At 43.0% G+C, this 25,202-nt stretch overlaps 1 protein-coding gene across 9 annotated transcripts in view; it reads left to right on the top strand.

Moving 5' to 3' along the window:
* Positions 1-25,202, top strand: part of LOC126095132 (AT-rich interactive domain-containing protein 2) — a 313,112-nt gene that overhangs the window by 73,627 nt on the left and 214,283 nt on the right. For all 9 annotated transcript variants that reach the window (XM_049909846.1, XM_049909844.1, XM_049909845.1 and 6 more), the window contains exon 3: positions 3,793-3,890. In XM_049909846.1, the coding sequence (XP_049765803.1) occupies positions 3,793-3,890 (98 nt within the window). The remainder of the gene's footprint in view (positions 1-3,792; positions 3,891-25,202) is intronic.

The raw sequence follows: 25,202 nt of genomic DNA, 5'->3' as shown, positions 1-25,202 counted from the left end.
GTTACTGTGAAAATAAAGCATTTTAGTTATGTGTTGTTTCCACATTTGCCGGCCGGTGTGGCCGAGGGGTTCTAGGCGCTACTGTCTGGAACCGAGCGACCACTACGGTCGCAGGTTCGAATCCCGCCTTGGACATGGATGTGTGTGGTGTCCTTAATGGCCTTAAGCACTATGGGACTTAACTTCTGAGGTCATCAGTCCCCTAGAACTTAGAACTACTTAAACCTAACCAACCTAAGGATATCACACACATCCATGCCCGAGGCAGGATTCGAACCTGCGACCGCAGCGGTCGCGCAGCTCCAGACTGTAGCGCCTAGAACCGCTCGGCCAATCCAGTCACTTCCTTCACTACTTTGGCCAAAACGGTGATAGATTTTGTATTTCCGGTTCTACAATGCGAACCTCGCAAGTGTTTCACCATTCAAAGTTTCGACACTTACACTCTATACTAGCGAAGAAAACTGGAGCAGGGATTATCGACACTCCTGTTAATTCCAGCTCCAACATTTTTAGTTTCGAGCATTGGGCTGTGGGGGACCCTATGAGCAAATAAGCTCGTATATTGTTTAATGACCACCAAATTATTTTTCTATCATAATCTCAGGTATCGACTCATCCAATTTAATAGATCAGCAGCAGCATTACCCAGAGTTTTACATTAATTCTGTATAAAGGGTTTCTCCGGGACTTTAAATATGCGTGTTGCTCCTGCATGTTTTCTGATTCATCTGTCCGCCTATCATCAGACCGTCGTCTCCGACATTTCTTACTTCTTGGAATCCAGCACAGAATTTCCACTGACGAGGTACCTTTCAATCGCTTGCTTTCATGTCTTACCAAAAACAGTTTCATTATTGGAAATCTTCCACTTAGACAATTTCTTGATTTCTTTTTCTTTTTTTACTGTCCTTGTAATTTGTAATTCCCTTCTGAATTGTTTATTGAGAAAGCCTCAAATTTCGAATAGTTTTCTTGTTACATGTCCAGATTGGTAATATACTTTGATTGTCACATTTCAGACGAATTGAAGGCTTATTTAATTTAAGGAGAACACTGCGGGCCATTTTTATTCCTTTGTTTATTTAGGTACCCATCCATTGGCAGAAATCAATGCGTGTCATCAGTAATAAATTTTAATATCAAATAAACAGTTCGATTTCAGTGAACAAAGGAAGTTTTTTGTATAGTGATGGTCGAAACAAAGACAAATTTCTTGGATCCGGTGAAGATACCACATTAAAAACAAATTTTGATGAAATAAAACTGCCACTATTTTAGCGAAATGTCGGCGGCCAGTAACCATGACAATGGTAAGGACTATCATTAGAATGCAGACTCCATTCATACAATTCACAGATGGGGAAGTAAGGCTTCAGACTGTGGTAGCAGTGGAAACAAAAGCAAGGAACCGAATTAATTTAAGAGCATGACTTACGATGTCTATTGACCAAACCAAATATGTAATTGCTTGCCGCACATCTTGCTAGACGTGGCATAAATAAAATATGTCAACACACATGCAGACGAAGAATTTAGTTTTTAAAGACAAATATATTTGAAATATTCAAAATTTAGAAATAGTATCTTTGTGACAGAATATATCATTTCGGCTACCCTGACATGTGATGGCGTCAGAGGGGGGAAAACCACTATCCTTTGAAACTGTTCTCGCCACAAGTCCAGGGTGAATTGCGAGCTGCAAAACGTCGACCAAGGACTAGTCAACATGAAGACGGTGCTATCCACTCCATGCACTGATAATATTCTAACACGAGACAACTCATATTTGGCCAAGCACTTTGTTGGTCTGTATGACGAACACGCCAGTTATTGTGTTACAACCAAGTTTTTTTTTTTTTGGGAGATTCACGGTCGCTTTTAAAGTAAATGTTAGAGATATACGAGAGGAAGTCAAAAAGTAAAGGGACTTTTGATAAAAAGAATATTTATTCTGATAGTAGAAAACTTAAATATACGTTATTTTTCTACATAACGTCCCTGAACTTTGTCCAGCGTTTCACAAATTTTTTGATTCCGTCGGAAAAAAGTTTTTTGGTTGCACCTGTTACCAATTTTGCACCGCATCAGTGACTTCTGCATCGGTTGCAAATCTGAGCGCTTCCTTCATTGGTCAAACATATGGAAATCGCTCGGAGCCAGGTCTGGACTGCATGGCGGATGTTCCAGCAATTCGAATCCCACCTCCTTTATTGTTTCGGCCGTCCGTTTGGCAAAATATGGCAGAGTGTTATCTGCTGCAGGGTGATACCTTTTCGCAGCTTCCTGCGACGTTTGGCACTAATTGCAGGTTTCAGCTTAGTTCCCAACACATCCCAATAGTTCTCACTGTCCACAATTTCGCCTTTTGGGGTAAAATGAACGGCTACCACACCTCCCAAGAGCCAGAACAGTGTTAGCATAATCTTATCAGCTGATGGCTGAAGTTTAAATTTAACTTCTGGTCGTGATTGGTGTTTTTCAAACCATGCTCGCAGCCATACGGATTCGTGAAGATGTACCCACTTTTCTTCTACAGTAACGGTTTGCTGTAAAAATCCATCTCCCTCGCGATGGTAAACGGGCCAAATGTTTACGAGAGATATCCATCCTTCGCGTCTTATGCTCCGCTGACAATTATGTCAGTACCCATTTTCCGAATATTTAACCTGTCGTCTAAGGTGTATTACGCTGAATCGTGACTAATAGTAAATTATTAGCGATTTCTTCCGCTGTGATTCGTCTGTTTTCCATCATCATACCCTCAACGACTTCCAAATTGTCGTCAGTTGTTGACGTCGATGACCTGCACGAGCTTTCCTCGTCACAGAGAGAAGTTCTTCCCTGTTTGAAGTGCCCTATCCGTTCGTAGATCATACTTCGCGATAAACAGCTGTCATCATACTGCGCTTGCATTCGATAATGCAGGCTTAACACCTTTCAAAAACAAAAAGCGAATCACAGCCCTAATTTACTCCTTGGTGCAGATCGACAATGGAGTTGCCATGTTTCGCGGTCTGCTACAATACGACGACTAACGTGGGAATAAGAGTGACACGTTGTATAGAACGGTTGCAGAAGACAGTAACTTAGCCCTGGATGTTACGAAGTCCAATGGCGAGAAATTGCAGAAGTCCCTTACTTTATGACTTCCCTTGTAAATCTTCGTTCCAACTATTCCTATAAACGAGCGTAGTTCTAAAGTAACATTCCTTCCCGCTCTGTAGTAGTGAAGTGAATGCAAAAGACGAGTCATCTGTTCACAAATGCAGAGTAACAAATTCAGACTTCAGCGACCACCTAACTTACTATCCTGAATGCTCTGGCGCAATCATTCCAAAAGTTAGACAGATAGAAGATGAGTACGTCTGGTAAAATCTTAGACACATTTGTTATACCTTGTGGTGCAGAACTCGTCGATAAAGAGAAGAGTCGTACTAATTTGCAGTGGTATACTTCAGCTGCATGCTAACCCTTCTCCTTCGGCGAACTTTGACCAGGTGGCGCACAGCACTGGTCTCGCATTTGTGAGGACCGCGATTAAACTTCCTGCCCGACCATCGAGATCAGGTTTCCCTCAATAGCATAAAGCAAATGCCTTGATAGTTCGAATGAAAAGTCCAGGGCCGATTTCTTTCTGCGTAGTTGCCCAATACGAGATTGTGCTCACTCTCTGACAACCCGATTCAGTTGAGAACTTGATAGTTATTGGTGTGGTACTCAGTGCTGACGCTCCATAACATCGCATTCTTTTTTTTATTTTCATGTGACACCATTTTCTTATGTTCACAGGTGAACAGCCGTTCAGAATGGGAGACTCTGCTGGAACAGTTTGCACTTCCGAAACAATGTGTGAACAGTGGCGTTGCTCTCAAGCAGATCTACCTGAGGTAAGGAAAGCAGCTCGGTTAGACTATACATTAGTGATTGTAAAACTCTAAGACAAAAGAACGTAATTTATTGGCTCGGAACGTATCGAAATTTATCACTCGAGGCAGCAGAAGAGGGAGGATAATATTGAACAACTGTGGGTAGAGTGTATCTTCGAAATTTCGCGTCACGGCGTGTGTGTTTAAAGAGAAAATACATTGCTCTTTTAATGGAGGTTACACTGTTTATTGGTTGCTTTTTCACCTCGCTCGGTGGTAGGGAGGGGGTGATGAGTAAAGGTTTCTTGAAGGAAAAGTGTGCTCTGTCTCAGAAATAAAGGTGGGACGTTTCTTCGGTGCACAGAGCAGTGTAAGTTGTAGCGTTTTGTACACCAGGATATGAGAGTGAGTTAACAAGTTTGGAACATACAGGCCGACAATGATTTCGCGCCACTCGCATTGTCTTGATGCGTTACTTGAGATTAATTCAGTGTCCCTGGTAAACTCCGAGCTCCGTACACTAATCCCGATTTTGGTGGCAAATAGTTCGGATCAAATATCTTGCTTAGCTCGTAGTACTCATATTTTTATGAAATGTATGAGGTATTAGGTATGATGTATTAGAATATTATAATCAGTAGTAGCTAACAGCAACCGCCTTGCTGGATGAAGGTTATTAAGACGGTAAAAGCAACATGGATAACAGAATATCTGTTCTTTCAGACTGGAAAGATTTTTTGTGAGCAGGTGGTGCAGTTGTGGTTAGAAGCGACGCTTCGGGGCTTTCATATTAACACATCGTCGTGAAAATTCTCAGCAGCTCACAGTGGAAGGAACGGTTCACCCGTAGCATACGAGGATAAAGCAAAAGAATCTCGTGTTGGTTTCCAGACCACCTTCATTTGTCAGTTGCCAATAGGACTAGTACGGGTGTTACTCAAGAGTGTACTTTATTATCTGCCACGCGCAGCTTCTGTTATTCATCCTATGACTTAGTAGATTCGTGTAAGTCTCCATGGCTCAACTCCCAAGAGATAAGAACTGAGAAAATAAACAGTGGTGATACTTACCTTCCGTTGAAGATAATTCTTTCTCGATAGAGCTATCAGCAGCGTAAAAAGCACAGACAACGTCGTGAGAGTTCAACATCTCCTGAAGTAGAGACTGATCGGTCTTGGACTGTAATCGTAAGAGAGAAATGTTTCCCGGGAAGCGAATAATTCTCTTTATGTAAAATACTTCCCTTGTACATTGTTAATATCACAGCTGCTAGGATAATACCACGTGACATGTAAATGTAGCAAAGCTCTGAACGAAGAGTAAGAAAACAGACGTCAAAGTAGATTGCCTCGAAAAACGGTAATTCATTTTCTCCTAGATATTTAACATTATCATCTTTTACATAAATTATATCAAGCCGCTACACAAGTTCATTGGGTTAATGGCGACTGAGGCTGTTAGCGAGAACAACATGCTAAAGGTAATAAGGCGACCATGATGTCCCTTAACATTTTTTACGTGTCCTTGAATCCCAGCCATGCTAAGTTATCGATATGGGAGGGACGCGTGACGAGCTTCCAGGTGTGGGTGAATGGAACAGAAATAGCAGGCGAAGGGTCATTCATGTAGATTAGATTGAGCAGCGAAAAGACGAAGATATTCAAGCTTCTAACAGCGGCAACACTATGTGTGAAAAATTGAGGGCGGCACCGAAAAGACTGTTCGGGAAAAGACGCGATAAGTAGCCGTTGTTTCCAAAGGTCTTTGATAGTAGTGTGTTGACCTCGTGTCGTGATAACGTAATCGGCACCGATAAATCGTGTTGCATAACGACCGTTAACCGACAAGCACTAGCGCAAGCGCCGTGCTTCAGTAAGCCAGTGCAGCGTCATCTTCGGCGTTCCCGAGTAGACTGTGACACCGATTCCTGCTGCTGTTCTGCAAGTTCAGTGTTCACACCCAAAGCGTCAGTGTAGTATTCATACATCCGTCATTCGAATACCTTCCTGCGAGTTTCGGTTTACTGGTGGTCATCATCGATCAGATTTTACGGGCAGTGCACTGGCATCTGTGAGACTGAAAGGTCTCAAGCAGTATGCACGATGAAGGACGCTCAGCTGTCTGAGCAGCGGAAATTTATACGAGAAGCTTATCTGTGCCAGAATTATGGGCGTCTTTTATAGCACTATTACCCTTCGGGATTAATGTTCGTTCTGTGTATTGTAGATTTGTCTTTTGAGACGTGTTGCTTACATAGTAGTTAAACCACCGTCCAGATCTGCATTACCAAAGGAACAAGACCAATACACCGTAATGTTATTTGTTAGTTTCGTAAGTGATCTGATATGTGGAGTGAAACATTGAAAAAACGTAAAACTTGCTAATTTCGTTGAACAAGGAACGAGTGAATTTTCTTCTAGCTTTAAGCCAGCCCATTACTGAAAAATGTACACTAATTACATTTTACCCTACGTCAACATCTGCTTAGAATTGCACGTTGACATTACAACGAAGTTACTTCATCAAAGTTAACGACATGTGTTGAAGATTAGATACCAACAGTCTTTTTAGCAGACGACGAAGTCTGCCATTTACAGCTGAAATGGAAACAGGGACACGAGGGTTTTAAGACTATGGAGAAACGTTAACACCACGTGGAGTGTCTAATGAGAAATATCTAGAAATAAGAAGATCCGCTCCTCGTGATTGATTTGGACATGGCAGATTAATTTGCAGAGCAGTTGTGGGAGGAATGTAAGAATGGTTCAAATGGCTCTGAGCACTATGGGACTTAACTTCTGAGGTCATCAGCCCCTAGAACTTGTTGTTGTTGTGGTCTTCAGTCCTGAGACTGGTTTGATGCAGCTCTCCATGCTACTCTATTCTGTGCAAGCTTCTTCATCTCCCAGTACCTACTGCAACCTACATCCTTCTGAATCTGTTTACTGTATTCATCTCTTGGTCTCCCTCTACGATTTTTACCCTCCACGCTGCCCTCCAATACTAAATTGGTGATCCCTTGATGGCACAGATCATGTCCTACCAACCGGTCCCTTCTTCTTGTCAAGTTGTGCCACAAACCCCTCTTCTCCCCAATTCTATTCAATACCTCCTCATTAGTTAAGTGATCTACCCATCTAATCTTCAGCATTCTTCTGTAGCACCACATTTCGAAAGCTTCTATTCTCTTCTTGTCCAAACTACTTATCGTCCATGTTTCACTTCCATACATGGCTACACTCCATACAAATACATTCAGAAACGACTTCCTGACACTTATATCTATACTCGATGTTAACAAATTTCTCTTCTTCATAAACGCTTTCCTTGCCATTGCCAGTCTACATTTTATATCCTCTCTACTTCGACCATCATCAGTTATTTTGCTCCCCAAATAGCAAAACTCCTTTACTACTTTAAGTGTCTCATTTCCTAGAACTTAGAACTACTTAAACCTAACTAACCTAAGAACATGAAACACATCCATGCCCGAGGCAGGATTCGTACCTGCGACCGTAGCTGTCGCGCGGTTCCAGACTGTAGCGCCTAGAACCGCTCGGCCACCCGCGCTGGTGAATGTAAGAAATCTGCATAATATTTATCATAGAGACGACGAATAATTATTATATGCACAAGGTGTACAATATGCCCATTAATGTCGGAAATGGCCGTATCGTTTAGCGCAGAATTGAAACTTCAGACAATATCATTCCTCCTCCTCCTCCTCCTCCTCCTCCTCCTCCTTATTCAGTGCAACGAGTCATTGAGATGGGACTGGTGCAGATAAGATAGACACTACTTATTTGTGCCATTGAATAGCTTCGATAATTGGCTTTACCAGCAAGCTGTGTCGTTTAGAAGAGCTACGAGAAGAAACCATAAAACTGACGCCAAAATTGCCGTTTCGGCTAAACTTGGGTAAAACTGAATATCCCCGTCATGGTTCATTGTACTTCTTATTAAACTGATTAGGTTCTGCCGCTCATAAACGAGGGCTTTAAGTAGCGTCACTGAAGAATTAAATATTAACTTGAATCAATTGTTAACTGCATAAGAATAGTGATGCGTCGTGTTTCCTGGTTTATAAAAGACGAAAACAAACAAACCAGATGATAATTCAATGTCTGCTTTCGCGTCTATGGAAGAAGCTGAACGCGTGTGTGAGGCGCACAATAGGACATACACTATACCTAAAGGCAACCACAGACCACGTGGGGCGCACAATAGGAAATACAGTATACCTAAAGGCAGTCACAGACCTGACCTCTTTGGGGATGACCACATTGAAATTAGTATCAGTAACCACGAGGCAGTTGTAGCAACAATGTTTACCAAAGAACAAAGGGCAATTACAATAATTAGAAAGATTTATCTGTTCAGCAAAATAGAAAAGGGAGGAGTAGTGTCGTATAAGGGACTTGAAACCTTAGCTCTGGACAGGACCATCTAGAGGAACTAGGGCTCAAGTTCTAAAGAATTGTGGATAGATATGCACCCAATAGATCAGTTTTTGTTGCGGAGGTATCCTCTGTGGTATACAGTCGCTGTAAAGAAACTGTTAAAAGAAACAGAGATTACTGCATAATAGGCGTAAAACAAAGCATAGGGCTATAGACAGGTACGTGCTGAATTAAACGCGTTTGGCTGTCAAGAGGGCAATGCGTGAAGCCTACAGCTACTGTGATATCAGAATATTGTCGCAAGATATCTCGCAAAACCCAAATAAATTATTGGCGTATGTAAAGGGTGTTAGTGGCATGAAAGGTAGCGTCCACTGACTAGTGAATGAGACAGGAGCTGAAATTTAGGGCAGCATAATAAAATCAGAAGTGCGTAATTCCATTTTCAAATGTTCTGTTGGCAAGGAAAATCCAGGAGTGATGCCACAGTTTAATTGTACTACCACTCCAAAGATGAGTGATTTAGATATTAGTGTCAGTTTCGTTGAGAAACAACTGAAATCATTAAAACTGTACAAACCTCCTTTGCACCACCATTTACTGAAGATTACTCGAACAAAAAACTCCCCCCTACGGGTCCGGGGGTTAGAATAGGCCCGCGGTAATCCTGCCTGTCGTAAGAGGCAACTAAAAGGAGTCTCAAACGTTTCGGCCCTTATGTGATAGTCCCCTCTCGGGTTTGACCATCGTATTTCAAAATTATTCCGAAGAGCGAGGCGATTGGGGAAGGGCGCCTTACTTGGTGTATTGTGTCCATTGTGCATTGAGACCTTTAGCCAGCTTATTCGTCCCTGCATTGCAGTCCTGCCCGCTCTCCATCTTTTGGGCACAGACCATTCCTGGGTGCGATTTTCACCATTCACTGTGCAGTGTCGCTTTCTGCACTGACGACGACCATGGACAACTTGTCACCTAATATCCAGCACGGTAGCCAGTCCTCCTGCCAGGTGGCTCTTGCTGTGGCTGGATGGCGCCCGTGGAGAGGGCCCATTGCACACCAGGCGCCGCCAACTGCTCGCCCACTATGCAACTTAATCCGTAGCTCGCCTCAGCATCCGTTCCCGAACACAGTGGTTCTTCTCCTGGAACGGCGACCTCAGTCAGGGATAACGATCGCTGTACGTGTCCGTTCCCTGTTGTTTGAACTCGAGTCATTTCATTTACAGCATTTCGTGCGTGTCCATACACATACGTCTCCATGGTGTATGCCTCGGCCGAAACTACGGCTGGGCCTTTCGCAGTTCCATAGGGACTCCGTTCCTCCTGAGGCACTCCGCAGTCACTTTTTATCGATCTTTGACGCGTCCCATGGTTCTGAAGTCATCTATACCTACGGCTCGCTGGTTGATGGTTGCGTAGGCTTTGCCTATGCTCACTCGGCGCATATCGAACAGCGCTGCTTGCCGGCTGGCTTCGGTGTATTCACTGCCGAGCTGGTAGCCATCTATCGTGGCCTTGAGCATATTCGTTCTCGCCCCGGTGTGTCCTGCCTGTTCTGCAGTGATTCGGTGAGTGGTTTACAGGCCATTGATCAGTGCTACCCAAGCCATCTTCTGGTAGCAACTATCCAGGAGTTGGTTTATGCCCTCGAACGATCTGGTCGATCAGTAGTCTTTGTATTGACCCCAGAGCATGTTGGAATCCTGGGAAATGAGCTCGTTGACAGACTGGCCAAACAGGCCACTCGTAAGCCGCTACTGGAGATTGGTGTACCCGAACCTGACCTCCGATCGGTGTTTCGCCGCAAAGTTCCCGGGATTTGGGATGCTGAAGGCGCAGCTTAGTTACGCCCAATAAACTCCGCGCTATCAAGGAGCACACAACTGAGTGGAAGTCTTCTCTGCGGGCTTCTCGCAGGGACTCTGTGGTCCTCTGCCGCCTTCGCATCGGCCACACTTGGCTGACTCATGGCATCTTCTCCGGCTTGAGGCCCCACCACGTTGTCGGTGCGCTTCCCGTTTGACAGTGGTCCACCTTTTGGTGGACTGTCCACATCTAGCCGCTCTAAGACGGAATTTTAATCTCCTTGACTCCCTTCCTTCGATTTTAGGAGACGATGCCTCCACGGCTGACTTAGTTTTACATTTTCTACGTGACGCTGGTTTTTATTCTTCGGTTTAAGTGTTTGTTCCTGCACTTGGTCTCCCTGTGCTGTCTACCCTAGTAGTTTTAGGTTAGAGATTTTAATGTGTGTTTAGAGTGGCTGGCTCATCCTCCTTTATCCTCGTGATCAGTCAGCCCAGGACATTTGCTCTACTGATTTAAACTCTTCTGCCTTTTTCTTGTATGTCTGTGCTTTTCTTGTCTGCTGTTGTACCTAGTGTGTTCAGCCTTGTTTTTTGTTAGTTTTTTGTTTTTTTTTTCCATCTTGAACTTCTGTGGTGTGTCCTGTTTTTTTTTTCGTTTTATCTCATGGATTTAGTTCAATGGAACAAGGGAGCGACGACACGTGGTTTGGTCCCCTTAAACATCAAACCAACCAACCAACAAAAAACTATGCACATTGGTTAAAAGAAAGCTTGGGTCATACCCGACTGCAAGAAGGGTAGCAAAGTGATAACACAAAATTAGCTTCCAATATCCTTGGCGTCTATTTTTCGTAGAATCTTAGAACATATTCTGAGCTCAGATGTAATGCCAACCAGCACAGATTCCGAAAACATCGATCGTGTAATGCCCAAACTCGCGCTTTTCTCACAAGAGATCTTGGAAGCAATAGATAAGGCAGTCAGCCAGATGCAGTGTAGACTTCTGAAAGGCGTTTCACTCACTACCGTACTTAGGCTTGTTATCGAAAGTACGATCATATGGAGCCTCAAGCGAGATTTGTAACTGGATTAATGGTTCTCGGTGGGGACGACACAGTATCATATGTTGTATGTAGAGTCATCTATAGTAGTAAAAGTAACTTCGGGTGTACCTGTGGGAGGTGTGTTGGGTCCCTTGCTGTTCATGTGGTATATGAATGATCTTGTTCAACAAACTCACATTTTTCGTAGATGATGCAGTTATCTATAGTGAATTACTGTTTGAAACAAACTACATAAATATTCAGTCAGAGCTTGATAACAATTGAAAGTGGTACAGAGATGGGCAACTTGCTTTAAATGTTCAGAAATATCTAGCTGGACTTTCCTCAAAACGTAAAAAAAATGCGTAATATCCTAAGGTCGTAATAACATTGAGTCGCATTTGGGGTCGGTCAACTAGTACTGTTACGTGGGTGTAACAATTTGTAGGGGAATGAAGTGCAACGATCACTTAGGCTCAGTCGTGGGTGAAGCGGGTGGCAGACTGCAGTTTGCTTGTGAAATGCGCCCTAGAATATTGCTCAAGTGTGTGGGATTCGTACCAAATGGGACTAACAGGTGCCATTAAACGGATACAAAGAAAGGCACTACGAATGGTCACAGGTTTTTTATCTCATGGTATAGTGTCACGAGGATGCTGAAAGAACCGCGCTGGCGGACGCTTGAAGATAGACGCGAGCTATCCCGGGAAAACCAAATTGAAAAGTGATGAATCTAGAAATACACTGAAACCTCCTACGTTTCGCTCCCATAGTGACCACGAAGACAAGATTAATTACAGCACGCAGAGAGGCATTGAAGCAATTATTCTCCACGTGTTCCATACGCGAATGGAACAGGAAAAAGCTCTAATAAACGGTACAATTTTACAATTAAGAGATGAAGTATACGATTAGGGTTGCAAGAATTACCGAGGACTGCGCCCTCAGATGCCATGGATTGAATATCACTTCAAATTGCCATACTACAATGGCTGAACGAGCTGGGAAGAGACAACGTGTATTAAATTTTAAGGCGGAGGCATTTTATTACGGCAGCTCGTGGTCTTCAGTTTTTGTGAATGTTAAATTAGTTCATTCATTGGCTTTGCTCTGCTGGAGAGGCCAAGTGGGAACAGTAGAGAATTCAGTCACCATGTGGTAATATTTTGAGTTGGAACTACATTCCACTTCCATGGCTGCTAAAGATTCATTTGCTAAGTGAGAGAACCAAAGTTAATGAGTGAGAGGCAAAAAGTACATAGATTGCGTAGTGATTTTCTGTGTTACCTATCGACGTCAGACAGTAGACTCGCGTTCTGGAGGGTTTTGGTTCAGATCTTTATCCGGCCATCCAGGGTTAGGTTTTCCGTGGTTTCTCAGAATCACTTAAAGCAAATGCCGGAATGTTGTTTCTTTTTTTAATTTTATTGTTTTGAAAAAGAACGGCTGAGTTCCTTCTCTATACCTCCCTAGTCCTAGCTCTTGCTCCATCTCCAATATCCTAGTAGTCGGTAGGACGTTAAAACCCCGATCTTCCTTCGTTCCTTTTTGATGATGTTCACAATAGTCGAAGATTCTGCTAAACGTAACCCTGATATCATCTTTACTTCCTGGATATACTCACTTACAAATTCAGGCTAGTTTCCTTACGGCTTAGAGTTCTGTGTTATGCTTAAGTGAACAGGCGAGTGGTGTTTAACTCAGGCTGTTAGCACCACGTCAGAGGATCGATGAGAGGCTTATCCCTAGAGCCGGCCGCGGTGGTCTCGCGGTTCTAGGCGCTCAGTCCGGAACCGCCCGACTGCTACGGTCGCAGGTTCGAATCCTGCCTCCGGCATGGATGTGTGTGATGTCATTAGGTTAGTTAGTTTTAAGTAGTTCTAAGTTCTAGGGGACTGATGACCACAGATGTTAAGTCCCATAGTGCTCAGAGCCATTTGAACCATTTTTTTATCCCTAGATTTACTACTGCTTTGTTGAAGTTCCTGAAATAAATACTCAGTCAGAAGTGGACGCAGTATTATGGCTTACTAGTACAAGTCGTTATCAGGAGAAAGAAAACTGGCGTTCTACGGATCGGAGCGTGGAATGTCAGATCCCTTCATCGGGCAGGTAGGTTAGAAAATTTAAAAAGGGAAAAGGATAGGTTACAATTAGATATAGTGGGAATTAGTGAAGTTCGTTGGCAGGAGGAACAAGACTTCTGGTCCGGTGACTACAGGGTTATAAACACAAAATCAAATAGGGGTAATGCAGGAGTAGGTTTAATAATGAATAAAAAAATAGGAGTGCGGGTAAGCTACTGCCAACAGCATAGTGAACGCATTATTGTGGCCAAGATAGATACGAAACCCACGCCTACTACAGTAGTACAAGTTTATATGCCAACTAGCTCTGCAGATGACGAAGAAATTGAAGAAATGTATGATGAAATAAAAGAAATTATTCATATAGTGAAAGGTGACGAAAATTTCATAGTCATGGGTGACTGGAATTCGGTAGTAGGAAAAGGGAGAGAAGGAAACGTAGTAGGTGAATATGGATTGGGGCTAAGAAATGAAAGAGGAAGCCGCCTGGTAGAATTTTGCACGGAGCAAAACTTAATCATAGCTAACACTTGGTTCAAGAACCATAAAAGAAGGCTGTATACATGGAAGAAGCCTGGAGATACTGACAGGTTTCAGATAGATTATCTAATGGTAAGACAGAGATTTAGGAACCAGGTTTTAAATTGTAAGGCATTTCCAGGGGCAGATGTGGACTGTGACCACAATCTATTGGTTATGACCTGTAGATTAAAACTGAAGAAACTGCAAAGAGGTGGGAATTTGAGGAGATGGGATCTGGATAAACTGAAAGAACCAGAGATTTTAGAGAGCTTCAGGGAGAGCATTAGGGAAAGATTGACAAGAATGGGGGAAAGAAATACAGTAGAAGAAGAATGGGTAGCTTTGAGGGATGAAGTAGTGAAGGCAGCAGAGGATCAAGTAGGTAAAAAGACGAGGGCTAGTAGAAATCCTTCGGCAACAGAAGAAATATTGAATTTAATTGATGAAAGGAGAAAATATAAAAACACAGTAAATGAAGCAGGCAAAAGGGAATACAAACGTCTCAAAAATGAGATCGACATGAAGTGCAAAATGACTAAGCTGGGATGGCTAGAGGACAAATGTAAGGATGTAGAGGCTTATCTCACTAGGGGTAAGATAGATACAGCCTACAGGAAAATTAAAGAGACCTTTGGAGATAGGAGAACCACTGAGGACAATATTATGGAAATGGAAGAGGATGTAGATGAAGATGAAATAGGAGATACGATATTGCGTGAAGAGTTTGACAGAGCACTGAAAGACCTGAGTCGAAACAAGGGTCCCGGAGTAGACAACATTCCACTGGAACTACTGACGGCCTTGGGAGAGCCAGTCCTGACAAAACTCTACCATCTGGTGAGCAAGATGTATGAAACAGGCGAAATACCCTCAAACTTCAAGAAGAATATAATAATTCCAATCCCAAAGAAAGCAGGTGTTGACAGATGTGAAAATTACCGAACTACCAGTTTAATAAGTCACAGCTGCAAAATGCTAACTCGAATTCTTTACAGAAGAATGGAAAAACTAGTAGAAGCCGACCTCGGGGAAGATCAGTTTGGATTCCGTACAAATGTTGGAACACGTGAGGCAATACTAACCCTACGACTCATCTTAAAAGCTAGATTAAGGAAGGGCAAACCTACGTTTCTAGCATTTGTAGACATGGAGAAAGCTTTTGACAATGACAATGTTGACTGGAATAGTCTCTTTCAAATCCTGAAGGTGGCAGGGGTAAAATACAGGAAGGGAAAGGCTATTTACAATTTGTACAGAAACCAGATAGCAGTTATAAGAATCGAGGGATATGAAAGTGAAGCAGTGGTTGGGAAGGGAGTGAGACAGGGCTGTAATCTATCCCCGATGTTATTCAATATGTATATTGAGCAAGCAGTGAAGGAAACAAAAGAAAAATTCGGAGTAGGTATTAAAATCCACGGAGAAGAAATAAAAACGTTGAGGTTCGCCGATGACTTTGTAATTCTGTCAGAGACAGCAAAGGACTTGGAAGAGCAGTTGAACAGAATGGATGGTGTCTTGAAGGGAGGATATAAGATGAACATCAACAAAAGCAAAACAAGGATAATGGAATGTAGTCGAATTAAGTCGGATGATGCTGAGGGAACTAGGTTAGAAAATGAGACACTTAAAGTAGTAAAGGAGTTTTGCTATTTGGGGAGTAAAATAACTGATGATGGTCGAAGTAGAGAGGATATAAAATGTAGACTGGCAATGGCAAGGAAAGCGTTTCTGAAGAAGAGAAATTTCTTAACATCGAGAATAGATTTAAGTGTCAGGAAGTCATTTCTGAAAGTTTTTGTATGGAGTGTAGCCATGTGTGGAAGTGAAACGTGGACGATAAATAGTTTGGACAAGAAGAGAATAGAAGCTTTTGAAATGTGGTGCTACAGAAGAATGCTGAAGATTAGATGGGTAGATCACATAACTAATGAGGAAGTATTGAATAGGATTGGGGAGAAGAGAAGTTTGTGGCACAACTTGACTAGAAAAAGGGATCGGTTGGTAGGACATGTTCTGAGGCATCAAGAGATCACCAATTTAGTATTGGAGGGCAGCGCGGAGGGTAAAAATCGTAAAGGGAGACCAAGAGCAGATTCAGAAGGATGTAGGTCGCGGTAGGTACTGGGAGATGAAGAGGCTTGTACCGGATAGAGTAACACGGAGAGCTGCATCAAACCAGTCTCAGGACTGAAGACCACAACAACAACAACAGTACAAGCTCTCAGTTTGTTCACTTTCTTCCTGTGGGACGACGACAGGAGCGCACCGTAGCCGGCCTGGACGCGTAGCTGGTGTGCCAGGACCAGACTGCATTGAAAGTGCGGCGGACGCGTGCGAGACCGGGTGAAAGTGTGGCCGCGGCGGCGCTTTCTCCGTTGTCCGCTCGTACGTAGCCTGCGGTCTTCCCACTGCTGCTCTGCGTGTCGTGGTCTCTTCCTCAGTCTTCGTTTTAGTGTACTGTCACAGCGTAGGCACAATCGATTGGAGGACACCGGCAGCTGCAGGACTTCTGTCGCGAAATACAGTGTTGCACGGTGTCGGCAGAGACGAGCTACCAGATGAATTAGTTAGATGTGTGCTACAGGCGCAACTGCTACTCTTTGCCAACTATTTCTCAACCGCTGTGAAAAACGCGGTGGAGAGTTGGACCTCACCGCGCGTAGGTCTTTTGCTGGACGCCTGTTAACAGGAAGCCAGTGGCGGCAGCACCTCCAGTGCAGATGCACTTTTGGGTAATAGGTGTTGTCGCTGTATCTATGATTTAGTGTAGAGAAGAACCGTGGAAGGGCTGATAGATTTCCTTCTGTTGACGCATACCCCACACACCGTTGGGTGGCTTGCGGAGTATAAATGTATATGTAGTGGATAGAAAGGGAGCAGGGGGGGGGGGGGTGAGAGACAGGGAATGCTTATAAGAAAATGGCAAGTTCCATAATGAAATTTTCACTCTGCAGTGGTGTGTGCTCTGATATGAAACCTCCTGGCCGATTAAAACTGTGTGCCGGACCGAGACTCGAACTCGGGAGAGCTACTGTGAAGTTTGGAGGATAGGAGACGTGGTACTGGCGGAAGTAGAGCTGCGAAGACGTACTTGGGTAGCTCAGTTGATAGAGCACTTGCCCGCGAAAGGCAAAGGTCCCGAGTTCGAGTCGCGGTCCGGCACACAGTTCAAATTGCAGGTTGCCTTCTCCATATGCAGACAGAGTTGTGTTAAGATGAGCGAACTTGTATTATACAATATAATTACTCATTAGTGCCTATCTCTGGTGTACAAACTCGCATTGGAATTATTTTCAAGCGGTATTGTGCGCAAGGTATGGTAGTGAATGTATAGGTTTATTCACAAGTACCTGCGAGGATTCAGAAAATGAATGCGAGGACTTATGAGACGTACAGAAAAACACACGCGTCAGCGAATAGATTATCTCTACAAGTTGGGCACCGTTTGTGAATGAAGTGGCAAATGCCAATACGATAATCATACACGTCCCAACACGTCACCGTCGAAATCAGTGAATGCATTAATTTATCATCATTCATTGCAACTCTTCTAAATTCCGTAGCAGTGGAGGCAGGAATACACGATATTGGTCATAACACTATGAGAAGAAATCACTTGGCGTTCAGTCATCTGTCTGCAGGAACACTGGAAGAAGTGAGAATCATGATGGGAAGCACGTCCAGTACAAGACTGACGTAGTTCGGCTTTGATATGATGGTTAACGTCTGAAAGAAAGTGTCTTGGCGCACTTTCTAGTTGCACAATGAAGTCTGCGCTGTATTACTGTAATTGTGGCATAAGCCATTATTGCGACATGCCCCGGTATATGAAACCAAAATTTTCTGCCCAAAGAAAAACGCACCGTAAACTTATGAACAGGACGTGGCACAAAAGACGTTAATTTTTGGTGAATCACGGGTATGTCCACAGTTTCGTGTGGATTTCTGTGCCCCGAACACGCACGTTATAACGATTCACCTTTCCAGAAACATGAGACGTGGCTTCTTCACTGAAAACCAATTTCTATGAGGAACCATCTTTCTCCAGTACAGATCGTTGCAAAAATCAGAACGGAGCTCGTTGTCTCGCATGTAACAACTGCAGCCATTACGGCTTCACACGCCGATGTTTGCGTAGAATGCGCCAGACAGTTGGCTGCGCTATTTGTAGTTCTCTGCTCCCACGTATGGTCGATTTCGTCGGGATCCTGACGGATGGTTCCCGCACGTGGTCCACATCTCTGCTGACGGCCCCTGGGGGTATTTTCGTCGCATCACCTAAGCGGCCAGTCTCTTGGAATTTCTTCTGCCAACCATTGATTGTTAATTTACGGATCCAAATTGTATCCATAGATATGTGTCATTTTTGTGTGTGTCTTGCACGCTGTATGTCGTGTAGTTTTCGCGCAGTAGCCGTCTGAAACCCCAGTGGTACGAGTTGCCTTGTGTATTTCATCGTTCATTTGTATGTCAGCTACACTGTTAATAACTGCCTGGCGTTTGTTTTAATAAATACAGCCATTGTTGATCGAACTGGCTCGTATATACGTACTGAAGAAGGCAGAAATATATTGAGGGTTCGTTATGATAACGAGTAAGAGACGCAATGGTAGTTTTTAGAATGTCCCATGAAGCGTAAAGCGACCCTCACACGTTCAATAATATTATCAAACTGTCAATACATTGACCGTCTGAGGGCGCGTTTTGGCGTATAGTCAGCCCTAGAAATATTGATGAGCACTATCGATAGACCTCAAAATATTCTCAATATTGTCACTACACATTGAAGTGTGAGGTCTAATATTGACTGTCTGCCAATATCGTCCATTCAGATGTTGCCAGAGCTTCACGAGCCAGCCAGGTGGCGTTAATGTGCACTATTTATTTTTTCAATTCGCCGTTGTGTATATCATACCTTAGATTCAGTTTCTTTTAACACACAAGAATTTTAATAGGTGTATGCAAGAATAATCATTGTGTATGCCACTTTAGGACGGTTCACGGAAGATTCTCTATAACATTGCCCACTTCATTCATTTGAAACTGTAGTAAAGATTGTTGAGTTACATAGCAGTTTTGAAAAACACTCCCATTTCGAAAAATACACCATGTATCTCCAGTGACTAGTACGATGTCTGTAAAATGCGTGTTAGTTTCTCCAAATTATCACAAACCGCAAAAAGTTTGACGTTAATTTCCTGAACAGGTTCTTGTCAGGCAGATGTAATTGCTTCATAGGTTTCCGTAGAATTTGTGTTTGCTGATATTACAGAACTAAACTTCGAGCATTAGAATGACATTTAAGTAGCCAGATCTCTCTAAGTTACTCCTAAACTCTTGTCGAATGCGATTGCTTGTCTCATTAACGTAGTTTGCTTTTTTATGTTATCGCGTATTAACACTAATAACTTATCATACGATGCAGAACTCAACGGAAAATTATATATATAATCTTTTGGGTCAGTGATATCGATTTCCGTCAGTAAATTACCATGTGACCAGTGGCTCCTTTTTTTAACCAATCTCGGGCTCATTTCTTTATTTTCGTTGTTCTCTGTTGCTTGCAAGCTACAGCTAATTTAATTACAGCGCACGCATTCTTCTGGGCATTCGACATCTTACCCTCGTGAAATCGCGTTGCCTACTGACAGTGTTTGTAAATATTATTGGTAGTGTGATGTCGCTTCAATATATTGATGATATGACAAACTACAGTACATATTGAACGTGTGCAAGCCCCATAAAACTTTACGTTTCACAGACTTGCTGCACGTCGACTACCTGCAATGCACGTAACTGCAAGAGAATTGCCTTATTTGTCTTTTCGTTGTTGTTCAAATAAGGCGCACTTTGTGACCTTCAACTGTCGCATAATACGTGTAAAATTTCCATTTTATGTGTTATCCTGGATGTTTTTCGCTAAACCGCGAGAGACTGGTTTAATTCGACCCCTTATTAATATTTCATTCTACCTTTCATACGATACAGCCGAAGCGTTGATGCTTTCATTGTTGTCACAAAACCTTAGCTCTGCTACAGTGAAACAGTAAGTGGGCTGTCTTATTAGCGTCATATATAACGAATTAATTTTGTTCACTTATTGTTGTATTACATCAGCCAGTAAAAAACATTCTGATGTTTGGAAAACACTCTTGAATGATGCGTCTTCATTTGCGCAACACATTGGCGTAATCGGAGCGACGTGTTACAGTGGTTACGACTCTCAATTAGTATTCGGGTGGAGCGTGGTTGAAATCTTCTCGAGGCCACACAGGTACAGGCGTTCCGTGATCTGTGAGAATTACATCCGTTAATTACAGTTTGGTGAGTCTTTAACTAGGCCATGGCCATTTTCCTGCACCATTAGTAATGACTTGCCTGTCTCCAACCTTTTCTGCTGTAGGTCTACAGTATCCTCGCTGTTCAAAATAGGAGACAAAATTCCCCATTACTAAAACTAATATTACCACATATTTTCAGGTTATTGCAGAATATGCTGGAAAATGAATTGTAGATCCATTCTCTGTGGCTCAGGACGTAAAGCAACCAGTTTTTACACGAATGAAAGAACTTGGACGCAAACGAGCCCTTGGTGTGATGCTTCTTCATCAGTAACATCCACCAATGTTTCACTTTTGGAGTAGCACTGGTTCAATGAAATAATCAGTGAATACACTGAGAACAGGTAGTTATGACTGTCTCTGGTAGTTTCTCCACGTAGAAGTCCTGGCCCTCCCCCTGTCTTGAAATTAAGCCGTAAAACACGTTAATGGTATCCGCTACCCATGATGTGACTGATCGTCTTCCATCCTAGCATTGGCTCTCGGTATTACAGATTTTGTTAATTCACGTTGCTGAAACATTACAAGCCACCGTATGGTGCAAGGCAGGGGATTTCTTGTATCACTTCTAATCATTTCCTTTCGTGCTCCACTCGCAAATGGAGCGAGGGAAAAACTGTCTATATATCTCCGTACGAGCCATAATTTATCTTGACTTCGCGGCCCCTCCGCGAATTGTACGCTGGCAGTAGTAGAATTGTTTCGCTGTCAGCTGCGAATGCCGGTTCACCCAGAAGCGACATTCCCGTACTTTCATGACACCTTGAGTCATCGCTTAATCTTTTTGACTATTATGTTAAAAGGTGCTGCAGCAACTCTTGTGAAATGAAATGATCGTATGGCATTTATTGGCCGTGATAGCCCCTTCGGAGTTCGGCCGCCGTAATTGCAAGTCTTTTTGGTTGACGCCTGTCCTTGCCACGTGCCGTTGCCATTACTGCATTAGCCACAAAATCCTAAGTAACTTCATTACTTCACACTAATTTATTGTTATTTAGGTGGTGAGTAGTACAGTGCTCATAGCGATGATTGCAATATCTGATTTACGTGTCCAATCTTTGAACATGAAATATTACTTGAAAGGTGGAAAAAGATTTAAAGAAACTTGTCAGCCCGTGAAGCAATCCTACGGAGTTGATATTCTAGGTCGAAAGTATGTTTTGAATGGTTCTTCTGATTCAGTGGTGGTGTCAATCTACTGAAGATAGTTTCGTCCAAAAAGTCCTTCGACATCAACTAGTGGCGCTCAGTACAGAAAGCGAAGGCCCTAGTGTGCGCTAACGGGTGACGACCTGTGAAAGAACTGACAGAAAAGTTTGATATTGTTATTTGTTGTTAATATGGTATTTCAATCTAAAAATTGAATGTGCATAGAGTTGCAGCAAAGTTTTTTGGTCGTTTGATGGCCAAAGATCAGAAGGAACATCGAATTAAAGTTTGTAAGGAACTACATTTCGAATTGTAGCTTCCATATTAAACAGTCAATCACAACTGCTATCCGTCGACCGGGGTGGCCGAGGGGTTCTAGGCGCCACAGTCTGGAACCGTGCGACCGCTACGGTCGGATGTGCGAATCCTGCCTCGGGCATGGATGTGTGTGATTTCCTTAGGTTACTTAGGTTTAAGTAGTTCTAAGTTCTAGGGGACTGATGACCACAGATGTTAAGTCCCATAGTGCTCAGAGCCATTTGAACCATTTTTGATTGCATGACTAAGTGTAAACACAACTGAGTGTAGTGTTTGAATAGAAGAGGAGCTGCCTTGAAGGAGACAAGGGTTAAAAATCTGTACAATGAATAAAACATTTTAAAAGTTTAGTTGTAAAATCGTAGAGATGTATGACACGCGAATAACACGAAAGGAATATATGCTGTGCTACGGTAGGTGCTATTTGTACTGGCAGCTCCCTTGCGGCGTGTGGTGCGGACTTGCAGTGAATCCCTGCAACTGCAGTTGAAGGAAGCCCTGCGCTTGCGACAACGACCCTATTTGGAGCCTCCCCACAAAGATTTTTGTTGTTGTTTGGAGTAAGACCGTGATCAATAGTATGTATAATGGCGGGAGGCTAAAAATTTATCTAAACTGTGTATCATTGGTAAGATATTAAAATTAAAGAATTATCTATTTCTTCGAGATCCGTCGCTGTTCTAACTTGTTAAGAGTTCGATTGCATTTTGAACAAGGTTTTGGCCCTTTGAATTTCCAATATGATATAGTTTACTTCAGAACAGATTGTTGCTGGCTTCCATTGTATTTACATGGACAGCGCATCCCCTCTTTGCTGTACGTCTCTTGCAGACCTCAACAGCAATGTTGTGCGCGCCTTGCAATTTTCATCTTTAGTGGCAACCATACGGTAATAAAATAGAGTTATATAGGTTAAATACCGTTTTTGCGACCTATATAACTTGTATAACTACGACTTCGGAAAAAATGGACCGGAAAACAAAGAAGAAGAAAAGTAATAAAGTCAGCGTACTTTGCTTCGGTAGATGGCGTATCTCTCTCCGACGTTTCTTGAAATAGCTTTGGCAGTACTGTACTAGATACGCTAGGTAGTTGTTGAATGGATTTAATTGTTGGGCGATAAACAGCGTTGTTATCAAGATCGTAGCGCTGGTGTATGAGCAGTTTACTCTTGTTAAAACGAAAAGCGAATGCCATACAACTACAGCCACAGTCATAAAAAATTTCGCATGCAACCTCCAGTGTGTCCGTTCATACCATTGGCATACGTTAATAGTATTAATAAAACAAAAGATGGTATTAAGATGGCTGGTTGAGCGCGGAAGCAATAGGATGAGCCAGCCACCCAGAAGCACGTTAAAACTGTCGTCCTGGCGCAATACAGTTTCAACTGCTTCCATGCTATTAGTGAGTCATCGCCTACAATTGAGGGTAAATCCCTCGGTAGACAAAAACATTCCCTCCTTTCAGCATACAAAACACATGACGTTAAAACGTGCCGCCTGAGTATGACAGTGCAGACGCTGTATTCTGGTGGATCCTCATGCCCCAAGAGATAAGTATGTGTCATTGGGCAGTGCGCCATAATCGAGTATTTGGATTGATCGAACGCAGTTTCTACGTGGCCACCGCCAGCCACTGCCTTTCCCAATCATCCAAAACCGCTACACAAGACACGATAGCATGTAGTGGGACGTTTAGGTGAACTGTGGTTTTTCTTGGGAGACTTGCTTTCGCTGCTCTGTCACCTTTCTCGTTACCCTCGATTCCTATGTGCCTTGGGATCCAATGGAAGGCCACCACTTTCTTCTACATTTGCAAGAGGTGTGTAGTATCCTGGACTATCTTCTGGGAACATTGCTGAGTGGTCTTCTCAGCACTCAGTGTGTCCACGCAGATAAGAGACTTCATGCGCCAGAGTCTCATGACCGCCCAAAGCTTTGCTTAGTACTCACAGAAGTGATGTGGGAGTGGCATTTAATGATAGAGTGAAGGAAGATAACATTCGACATTATCCCCTTGCGTTTATCCGTCGGTAAAAATCACCGTGTGCTCGCGATACTCCGGTAAAATTATGTTGAAATCCCTTTTTAAAACTTTAGTGGAGTCCTAATCTTGCTACACTTCACGTCCAGGTCAATGTGGACCTGTCAATCATCCAGGGAGGATACTTGCTTCATCCCTGTTTAAGAATTGAAGTTGCTCGAAGTAGACTTTCTCATCGACAGAAAAAGCGTTACTTGCAAGGTGACCATTAAACTTTCGTTGGAGGGACTGTTCAGCCCAGTGCCGACAAAACATTCGGTGATGGACGTCTCTTCTATAAATGCCACACCTTGGGGAATATTCGTCGGACGGTAAGACGCGGCCACGCACTCTCTGCGCAGAGGCTTGGAATGGGACTGGTTGGGTAGGCTCCAATGGCCAATCTAATGACTGCATGGTGGACATATTCCAGTATCTTTAAAGCTGAGCCATACACTGCATTGCCATATTCAAGTCGTGTGCGGACGAATGGTTCTATAGAATATGAGCAGACTGGACCGATCTGCTCCCCAATTCTTACTGCTAATACAGTTTAAGATGTTTAGTACCTCCAGGCACCTACATTTTAGATCATGGAGGTATGCTAGACATCTTGACCTCTGATCAAAGATGAGGCCCAAGAACCACGATGAGGTCTTGAAAACCAAGGTGGTGCCCCTCATCCATAGTTCTGGGAAGGTACATGGATTGACACGAACGATTAAAATACACACAAACGTTTTTTCCGCAAAGATTTTAAAATTGGTTGTATCGGTCCAATCTCCAGCCTCTTAAGGGTTAAAACTAGTTGACGTGTCGTATTATTGAGACCGGGGAAAGAGCAAAATACTGCGAAGTCATCCACAAAGAAGGAATATTTGACAGGGCTTCTTATTGCGATAATATTGATAGCTATGGTGAAAAGGGTGACGCTGTGACCACTCCCTTGAGTAATACAATTCCTTTGAGGGAATTGGTCGGAGCATGTTGCAGCACCGACTCGATACCGGAAATATTTATCAGCAAGGAAGGACCGCAGTAATGTTGAGAGACGCCCAGAAAATCCCCATTCATGCAGGTGATGGATGATTATGTCTCCAGGTGATATCATATGCTCTTTCCAGTCGAAGAAATCAGAAAATCGTTATTTTGGTAGGAATGACCTGTGCATCCCTCCCTCTAATTCAGTTGTTCCCAACCTTTCTGAGATCATTACTTTCGAATGGAATCAGATGTTAGCTAGTACCCTTCTCCCCCCCCCCCCTCCCCCTTCACAACATTGATAACAGTGGCACCTAATTATACTTTACAATGGGAAAAGAATTTTCTTTGGGTACTTTTATTGTTAAAACGACGGAACGTAAATGATATTTAGTTTTTTTGGGTATTTTTATTATACTACGAACTAATGATTCAGTGAGACAATTGGTACTGCTTATTTGTAACAATATTATTTTTTTATGGAATGACGAAGCAATTTTCAATGCATCGCTAGTGCTACCTACAACTCCTTCTCAGAAAAGAGGGTAGACACTTGTTACAAAACATGCTTCCTGTGCACCTCTCCTCTTCCTAGTGACACTACTCATCCACACCCTGTTTTGTGTACAAGTTGGAAGAGAGGCAGTTGGACGTTT

Source organism: Schistocerca cancellata, chromosome 8 (genome assembly GCF_023864275.1).
Source record: "Schistocerca cancellata isolate TAMUIC-IGC-003103 chromosome 8, iqSchCanc2.1, whole genome shotgun sequence".
Taxonomy (NCBI): Eukaryota; Metazoa; Arthropoda; class Insecta; order Orthoptera; family Acrididae; genus Schistocerca; species Schistocerca cancellata.
The sequence above is the reverse complement of the archived record's forward strand: the minus strand, read 5'-3'. Positions and strand labels throughout refer to the sequence as shown.